Source organism: Fragaria vesca, linkage group LG5 (genome assembly GCF_000184155.1).
Source record: "Fragaria vesca subsp. vesca linkage group LG5, FraVesHawaii_1.0, whole genome shotgun sequence".
NCBI classification, from domain to species: Eukaryota; Viridiplantae; Streptophyta; class Magnoliopsida; order Rosales; family Rosaceae; genus Fragaria; species Fragaria vesca.
Window position 1 is genome coordinate 18,114,879 of NC_020495.1, and position 9,738 is coordinate 18,124,616.

Consider the following 9,738-nt stretch of genomic DNA (forward strand, 5'->3'; position numbering starts at 1 on the left):
ACTTGAAATCAAGATGATCAAAAGGTAAAATCCACTATTTGATTTGAGTATTGCATGTAATCATGTGAAATGTGGAGCCAATATTTCAAAAATTAATCTAAGTTCCATGTTTCTTTGTCACCTTTCATAGTGAGGGGGGAACATTTAGAGCGATGTGGATCTGTGACATCAGCCGTTTCAGGTAATCAACCATGTCTAGAACTAACTATCACCCTGAAAGTTGGCTTTCTATTAGATGTTACCTCACAAAACATAACCAAATTGTTCTTGGTTATTTAAGCACAAAACTGATCTTAATTTGTGAGGTTCACGAAGACTTACCTGATTGTAATAATACAAATGCAGAATGTCATTTGTAATTTGAATGCTCTTTCTTTCTAATAAAAATTGTAATTTCAGTATGTATTTTGCAAAGCCAATGCTATCTTTGTCTCTCTGTTTGGGCGGATTCCACTTGGTTTACTTGTATTCCACTTGGTGTAACTTGCTTCTTATATACCTTTACTATAGCCTGGAAATGTCAGCTGTGGAAGCCGGATTTGATAGCACTGCTTAGCTCTATTGCGTGCTTGTGTTGGTGTAGCAGCTTTATAAGGAAACTCATGGCTATAATTTGAGGAATGAGCACGACTCCCATTCCCAATCGAGTAGTGACGTAGCACAGGCCTACTGGTGACTGTGGTAGTCTTGGATAAGCGCATAGTCGGATAGTGTCCTTTGAAGGAAAATGATGTTTGTGTGCCTGATGTTTATCAATTATCAGAACTGGAACTGGTCGAAGAAGAGTCTGATGTGAGGGTACTTTTATTGAGGTTAAGAGTGTAGTCAAATTGGATTGTGCTGTCTTTGTTTCAGTTTGGCCAAACGTAGCCATAGCAGAAAGACAAGAGAACAGAAAAAGAACCCAAGAAAAAAAAAAAAAAAAAAAAACAAAAAAAGACTTAAATTGTGCATTAATAAGATGAAGGTTTCCCCTCCAAAAAATAATAATAATAATAAGATAAAGGTTGGGTAATTTCAAGTGAATGAGTTAAATTTTCAACCTCTTGCAATTCGGCACAAGCACCCTTTGACATAGACCTGTGAATAAACTATGAAATGGAGCAATTTGAATCATTCAAGGTTTTACCATTTTATTTGTATTGATCAAATAAAATTGATTGGGCACAGATAAACCAGTTCAAAAGAGAAACCTTTACATTTTCTGTTTCACCCTATCACTGAATCCTTGAAGAATGGCTCAAATGGGGACATAAATACAGGAAAATGTGTAACCAAATGAAACAGTATAGCCAAAACTCTGATCCTAAACCCTCCCATTATCTTGTCTTCTCTGCTGTCTTCCTTGACTTCCCACACACACCAAACAATGAAAACTGTCTACCTTTCCGTGGTTGAACAGGGGTCCCTTTTACCTGTATAGAGGCACAAATATTTAGAGGCATCTTAAGACGCTTGCTATGAAGTCAAGCTACTTTTTCAATTACGTAAAGTTGTTATATCTTTTTACCTTCCCTCTTTTACGACGTCTGGTGTCATAACATCGAAAAAATCCGCTGCAACCTCCTCTACCTGACCCTGATTCATCGCCCCTAGAGAAAAACTAAGAATGAGATTGTGCATACAATGGATATGAATACTGTGCATGTATGACGACTTGGCATTTAGTAATTACTGTATATATATTGCATATAATTTTGCCAATGACAGATTAGAATTTACAACAAATGAATCAAAAAGAAAAGCCACGAGGATGCTATCAATTGAAAGAACAGTTCTCCTGCATCAAACTAAGATTATAGGATCTGACACTACATGAATAGTCCGGAATTTAAGCACATGGAGGCTTTGAATATCTTTATTAGTTCCAGCACTATAAACTTTCAGCATGTTTTGTACCAAAATGAATACCGTTGGAAATCTTTTAGCACTTCTGAATTCTTATAATGCAAAAGAATTCAGCATCAAGAGTGAATGAAATCGTGTATAACATGAAGTATCTCGAAAATACTGAAGGCTGAATTGATACACTTCAACTAAGAACATATAATAAACAAAAACTGAACACCACCGATACCACTGTTCACTCTTACTGTTGACATTAACAGCACCATCTCATTTACCAGACCAAAACCATCACTACTATATCCTAATCTTGAACACTGCCACAACCACCAGCACTCTCATTGTTACATCAAGCGCTATCAACTCTTACTGATTGCCACTATTTGGCACTACCAGTTAGAAGAAACTAGCTACTATTTACAACCATTGCCACTCTAACTAATGGGAAAAGCACTGTCACCACTAATAGCACTGTTGGTACTACCATTGTGTCACCAAGCCTATTTAGTAACATCATATCCAGTTTATTATACTAAAAGCAATATCCATGTTAAGCAATTTCTGCTTGAAACTTAACTATCCATCAATTTATGCTTGACTTAGAGTTTAGAATTTCAATGCTAACAAAACAACATATAGTCCTTAATTTTCAGTAAACAGGCACAAAAAAAAATTATACTGCCTGTTTAAGTGCATCACCGAGTCCTAAATGTTATTTTTGCAGCCTAAGAACATGACATTGTCTAGACTAAAGTACCCCATTTAGAGCATCATGATGCATATGGTAAAAACTTTCTTGGATACATATAAGCATCTAAATTTATTTTTTCAGAAAATAAAGAGCAACTATGTATGTGCAGTTGTGCACATTCCATTTTCTATAGTAAAGGTCTATCTACAGTTTAAGCAAATTTAATGCCCATATATACGTGTGTGTGTGTGTGTATTACATTCAATAATTAGAAACAGACATTGTTGTTGTATACTACTACAAAATGCTTATAAAAAATTGTGTCAGATAATTGCATGACACGCATTAATTAAATCTCAAGGGATCCAAACGTCCACCATTAAAATGTTTGCGTAATCAGGAGTAAGAACTTTTAGAGAATTATGGAAATAGTCAAGAAATGAATACTCACAGGTTATCTTTATCAGACTTGCCCTTCTCATGTAGTAAACTTGGTGACATAGGATAATGATCAACCCTTTTACCGATTTGGTCCTGTTGAACGACCTTCCCACTGTTAGCTCTCAAAATTTTTACTTCATGGTTTAATCCATCATCCCATTGCTGAGAGGATAATCCCATTAAATTTATTGATTCCATCTGATCTTCGTAATAAATGCCCTCCTGAGGCAGGACTTGATTTTTTTCAGGTTTCGAACGACTCAACGAACCAGGAGTGCCTTTCTCTACAACCTGTAGCCACGCAGTTTCTAACCTTTGGTCACGAATAATGGATTCAATTCTCTGCATTGGGATCTCCTGTCTGCTCTCTCTTGTATCACTTGTTTGAGCATTGCCATCAGCGACTAAGTCTGATGAATCAGAGGTTGACTTGTGGGTCCCATCCAGAAACAGAGAACAATTGGAATAACCATCTGTGGCATTTGAACCAACTCGTTTCCTTTCCCTGACAAGTTCTGCCTGCTTTAGACCTTCCAGCAAGTGAACTGGACTTGGACAATTTAGAGAAGCCTCCCCACCTGGCAAGTGGACAATTCTAACCTCTACGTTGCGCCTGAGAACTATTTCCATTGAATTCGTGATACTGCTCACAAATCTCTCTGCTCTAGATTTGATACTTCCATCTTCAAATGCAACATAAGCAACCAGAACACCTGAAATAAATGCCAGTTTAAACAAAAGGAAGAAAAGAAAACGAATGTGTATGTGGGTTTATAGTTCATATAGAAGTATAGCTTAAGCATGCAGGTGCTCCATCATGGGTCCAGAACACCTGAAATAAATGCCAGTTTAAACAAAAGGAAGAAAAGAAAACGAATGTGTATGTGGGTTTATAGTTCATATAGAAGTATAGCTTAAGCATGCAGGTGCTCCATCCTGGGTCTTTATATATATGATTAAAGCCATGAACTAACTGAAGGATGCTCCTTATTTGATAAGACCAGAAAGTATAGCTTAAGCATCCTTATAAAATCAGCACTTTACACCCAGTGTCATCATGACATCCTATGGTGCTTGTTTATGTGAACATCTAACAAAGAGGAAGTATATGTAGAACAATAGAACGAAAACAATTCAAGCCTAAGTTGTTTCTTTTCTTCGTTTTAGTTTTTCCCCCTTACTTTAACGTTTGTACATTTTCTAGTGAGAAAACAATACCCCATGTATCACAATGGCATATAAAACTATCATTGATATGACTGGAAACAACTATAAACTATAGTTTTTAGTCAGGAATGCTATTTAGTCACTGCTAGAACTACTTTAAATTTACAAACAAGGCATTCCAATTCACACAAAAACCACTGCAGCAACTTCTGACTGTAACAAGGTGCATAACGTTTAGTGCATTGTGCATATGCACAAACAAACAGAAGTTTATGAAAGCCCAAGAGCTTACCTTCAGCTTCGGCTTCAGATATTGACACTAGCTTTCCATGAGAATGTAGCAGCTGCCTCAACGTCTTTGAATGACACTTCTCGATACACTGTGCCCAGATATCATTTAACTTTTCAGAGTTTACACAACTAAGGCTCATATTTCCAGCCATAACATTTCCACACAAGGGAGTTGAGGCACCACTATCCACGAACTGATCATGTGAGGGCTTGGGATTCACACCAAAACCACTATTTCTTGACAATGAATCGCCCCGATGGTTGGAATTTTCATTTGGTGCTCTTTGTACAGAATTATGAGTCGATTTTTGAAGCATATAGTGACCGTCTAACTTTTGTTTGTAAGTGGCAGCTTCTCTTGAAGTTGAAGCACTTGAAGAACCATCCTCGGTTGTCTTGCAGCTATGCCTTCTGCTGCATGAGTGACTAAGGTCTGGGGAAGGCAATGAACCAAGCTGCAACAGAGTTGCTGTAAACCATGTTGAGCGCTCGCTTGAAACTCTAAGCTGTTTTTCAGCCTCCGAAAGAATCTTCAAAGCATGTTTTAATCTCTCCAATTCTGCTTCGGTCACTGAAGTAAAACAACCACCAGAATTGGAAATTTGCTAAACTAAATAAATAAATAAACTGAAACAAAAAAAGAATATATCTTTATTGAACTAACCATCATTTAGACAAGAAAAAGAGCCAAAAGAATCTAAAAATAGAATAACATATGAAATTATGGTGTTACAGCACCTTAACAAATAAAATACAGTCAGTAGAGAGTATTTTATCTGTCTCCAGGATTATTAATGTAAGACTACCCTAGCATATACAAGTACTTGTCGTAATCTAGATCAGTGAGGGATTTTCAAGAGAAGAATTTGAGAGAACCAGAAGTATGCCAGCAGATGAAACAATACCATCTAAGCAAAGAAAATAACAACACAAGACATGTTTTAGATCATAACCTTTTCTTACAAACCTAACAATCCTGAACTAACAGGGAAGTTTTCATTTGTGTCATGGAATCTCTTGTAGAGGTAAGAAACTATGCAAGTGGATGGCATGATATATCCCTCTACCCATTTGACACACTAATTCTCCATACAAAATCCCAGTACTTGGTTCTTCGTGATCATTAGATTCCTATATTTGTAATGTGGCAAAGAGATTCTAGTACTACATAGGCAATATGTAAAACTATTCTAAGCAAGCAGATAGATAGATCATGGAACCAACCACATTGTCCACATACACGAATCTTGCAAATTGCAGCATAATGCTTTTAAGTACTTATAATATCATTTTTCCAATGTGCCACCATGTAGGATTCTTACCATGGTTGATTGAATCCATTAGTGTTACCAACATTGATCTATATACTTAATTTTTTGTCATGTAGTTATCAATCATTAACATTTGTAAAATAGAATGAACAACTTTTTTTGCATCAAAGTTAAGGGGACAAACTCACAGTTCTGGGCGCCATATAAGGAGTCATGTTTGACATCATTGGTACTGTTGGTTCCCGCAATGATATCCATAATTAGGCTGGCCAACTGAGACATCAAAACCATGGGATCGACCCCAGAGTCCATCAAATCTCTGGCCCTTTTCACTGTTTCTGCAGTGTCCGATGACATCGCTAACTCCAAAAGTTCTAGTAACTTGTCATCGGAAACAACTCCCACCTGCAGAAGATAAATGACTAGTTAATGAGTTTGAATATATCCACATAATACTAGCCATGACTCGCATCAGTATGCTAAACTCATACTAAATTAGACCATGTCAGGAAATTATAGGCAGAGAAAGCTCACAAGTTCATTCACAAGAGACGTTGAGATTCTTTTCCCCAGCAAACTCAACTGGTCCAACATAGTTTCTGCATCTCGAAGTGAACCATCTGCATTCAGAGCAATCAAATCTAAAGCATCTGGTTCAACATCTAGGTTCTCTTGAACAGCAATTTTCCTCAACCTGGCCACAATCTCACTATCCTTAATTTTGTTGAAGAGATATTTCTGACACCGAGATTGAATAGTACGAGGAACATTATCCAAATCAGTTGTAACGAATATAAAGACAACTCGCTCCGGTGGTTCTTCCAAATATTTAAGAAATGCCAACCATGTCTTGGAAGGCAGTAAGTGACACTCATCAATCACAAAAACCTTATACCTTGATGATGCTGATGAGGGAGCCACAGATAGAGTTTTCAATAGGTACCTAACTTTATCAATTCCTTTCTTATTGGTACCATCAACTTCCAATAGATCTTTGTTCTTACCAGACATAAAATCAGTGCACTCCCTACAGTAGCCACAGGGTTTAGTTTCATCAGGAGCTAGGCAGTTCAAGGAAGCAGCAAAAATTCTAGCTGTCGACGTTTTTCCAGTTCCACGGGGTCCCTGGAAAAGATAAACAGGAGCAATCCTGCACCTACCAATAGCATTGATAAGTGATTGCACCACAATATTCTGGCCAATCAATTCACGAAAGAACATGGGCTTGTACTTCTGGCTAAAACTTGTAACACTCTCTGGAGTGCTTCCCTCTTCCCCCACTCCATTCAGAGCTACAATCTCCAAGCCTTCTTGACTTCGGCAGCTTGATGACCATCTCCGCCCATCTAATCTACTCAAAGCTTCCAAATCAAGCTCCCCAAAGTTTGTGGAAAGTTCGTCATCACTCCTCCCAGTTCCTATGGATGACCCTCCCCTACCATCACCACTATTGTTTAGCAATGGCAGAACACCTTGGGCACTTCTAGATGCAATTCTCCGCTTATTGGAACCTGACGAAGACCCCCGTCGTCTAGGATAAACATTTTGACTCCCACACAAAAGGACACTTCCTTTTCTCCTTATAGTATCAGAAAGTGAAGGGGAGCAACAGCTTCCATACATGCCTCTGTGCTTAGGTGTCTTTTTAGACCAATAACAAGGAATCCCACATCCCTTGCTACCCGGAAAATCCAAACGATCCTCAACCTCATCATCCCCATCATTCATTGAAGTTGCAGTTCCATCCCAAGATCCAACGGTACTCGGATTCCGAACACCATACCTATTATAAGAGCTAGTCGACAATGCAGGAGTGCTATAGCAATAAGAAGAGTCCTCTGCTCTACTATCATTCCTCCTAACATTACTCGAGGCCGGAGGCCAATGCTTGTGCCTAAGCTTCAACAGCAACGGGGAAGCCCCTCTAATCTCCGAATTAGAGTAATCCTCAGTGTCATCAGACTGCTCGCCCTTCCTCAAGTTCCTGCCAAGAATCAACTCTTTCTGCTGATATTTCGACAAAACATGAGAATGTGACTTGCTTCCTTTCTTACCACCATCCTTGATCGGCGGCAGGAGATTCGGATACCTGCGCCGCAGCATCATCAATGACCGGCTCTGACCACCCCCAGTTTCACTCCTGGAATCTCCTCCGTGGCTCAAGGTGTCATCCACACTCAATGCCGCAACTGAAGAGGCTTCGTCCTCCTCTTCAACACCATAATCTTCATCCTCATCATCGTCTTCGTAGTCATCATTCCTCGACGACTTGGAAGAGCCCTTCCAGTTGTACAAGAACACCTTCTTACTGTCGCCGCCTCCGTTGGAAGTGGAACAGGCAGAAGGAAGGGCTCCCGCACCCGCCGGACCCGCCGCGGATCTAGAGGAAGGAAGAGGGGACCGCCAGGAGGCAGTGGTCCCCGGATCGCGGAGAAGGCGGGCGGCTTTTCGAATCTGGGTTAGCTCCTTCTTCAAGTGGAGTTGGCTTGGATCAGACACCCCCATTGCTGCTACTGACATTTCGTACTTTCTTATATACACTTCATCCCCACACCCTAAACAACTAATCAATTAAAGGGCAAAAGCAGCTAAAGGCCGCATCTTTAGAGAAGAACAGAAGGAACCCACAAAGCAAAGGCAGTCACTTTGCAGATCTGGGTTGTTCTGTTTAGAATTTGGAAAGTGAATGGGAGTCTTTTGTTGGTGTGATTCAGAATGAATGACATGAGAGAAGTGGGAAACAAAGAGAGCCAAATCTGCCTCTTGCTTGGTTTCTATGTGTTTTTTTATGGTGTGGGTGAAAAATGAAAATGGACAAAATGCTTTCTATGTTTTGGTCAGACCTCTCACTGTCTCCCACACACCTTTTTGCTCTGGTTTTTTGGGTGTTTGTGTTTAGGGTTCTTTTGGATTTTTAGTTGGCGCCCCCCATCAGTCTCTCTGTCTGAAATGTGAGAAGGACTGTCTTCAGTGTCTTGTCGTTTTTGTTCAAAGTCTGAGAATTTTCATATTTATTCTTGAAATTTAAAGGGAAGTAAATATAGAATCATTCTGTGATCTTTGATTTTAAGGACCCCCAAAGTATAAGATCCAATCGTCACTTATATTTTACGAAACTTTTTGTGTGTGTGAGACTGTGAGTGGTGTCCTTTGATTTTTGTCCATGTCAATTTCAGCATTTATTTGTTTAACTTTCATCTTATTTTTATTTCAAAATAGTAATAAATTGACGATAAATCTTCTTACATTTGATATTTAAATAGGCTATTTTTATTAACACATTTTTTTTTTGCTATTAACACACCTTATTTATTTTTCTATCCACACTTTTTTATTTTATTTATAAATTTGTCACTTAAATTTAATTGATGATTGATTCTCACTATATAGGGGGTGTGTTAATAGCACCACTCCTTTAAATATTCAATTTTATGATCGAGGTTTTTTATATTTAAAAAAAAACTTTTATTAATAACTCACACACCCTGTATATGTCGTGAGGTTTAAACCTATGACCTCAAAGTTGTCAGTTAAACACCTCAATTTTATGATCGAGGTTAGATTTTGTTTAATTATTTTCTTTAACTTTGATTTTGTATCATTTTCTCTTCTTTTAATTGGTACATTTAAGTGATGATTTTAGAATGAGGAAGGTTGAGGAATTGAGCATTAGGCATGAAGGCCATTTTTAGTGAAAGCTACAAGAATCTATCAATTTTTCAAAGAGAAAAATGAACCAGTTGTATCCCAACTCTTATGCACCGGCCAGTTTGAAATATCCATACTCACAAACTTATCGGTGTGATACCTAAAGTCTTAATTGTCATCTAATTTGATTGTTTATACTTTAAGAAAACAGATAAATCGAGTAAATACATCAGCAACTTAGCTTAACCTGTTGCAATGATTGAATTTGGTTTACTAAGTTTTCTTTGTAACTTATCTCAAGATTATCCGAATCATGTCTTACTTTTTGTAGTGAAATAATTATGTTTACATTTTTCTAATGAAGGGTAATATCTAAAAGTAAAC

The 9,738-nt window shown here is 38.1% G+C and overlaps 1 protein-coding gene across 1 annotated transcript; it reads right to left on the minus strand.

The window, feature by feature from the left end:
* Positions 1–1,111: 1,111 nt before the first annotated feature.
* Positions 1,112–8,484, minus strand: LOC101313812. Its single transcript, XM_004301532.1, has 6 exons — positions 6,241–8,484; positions 5,895–6,111; positions 4,437–5,006; positions 2,988–3,690; positions 1,511–1,592; positions 1,112–1,415 (listed from the first exon to the last, which is right to left on the minus strand). The coding sequence occupies exons 1-6, from the start codon at positions 8,224–8,226 to the stop codon at positions 1,320–1,322; spliced, it is 3,654 nt and encodes a 1,217-aa protein (XP_004301580.1). The 5' UTR covers positions 8,227–8,484; the 3' UTR covers positions 1,112–1,319.
* Positions 8,485–9,738: the final 1,254 nt, after the last annotated feature.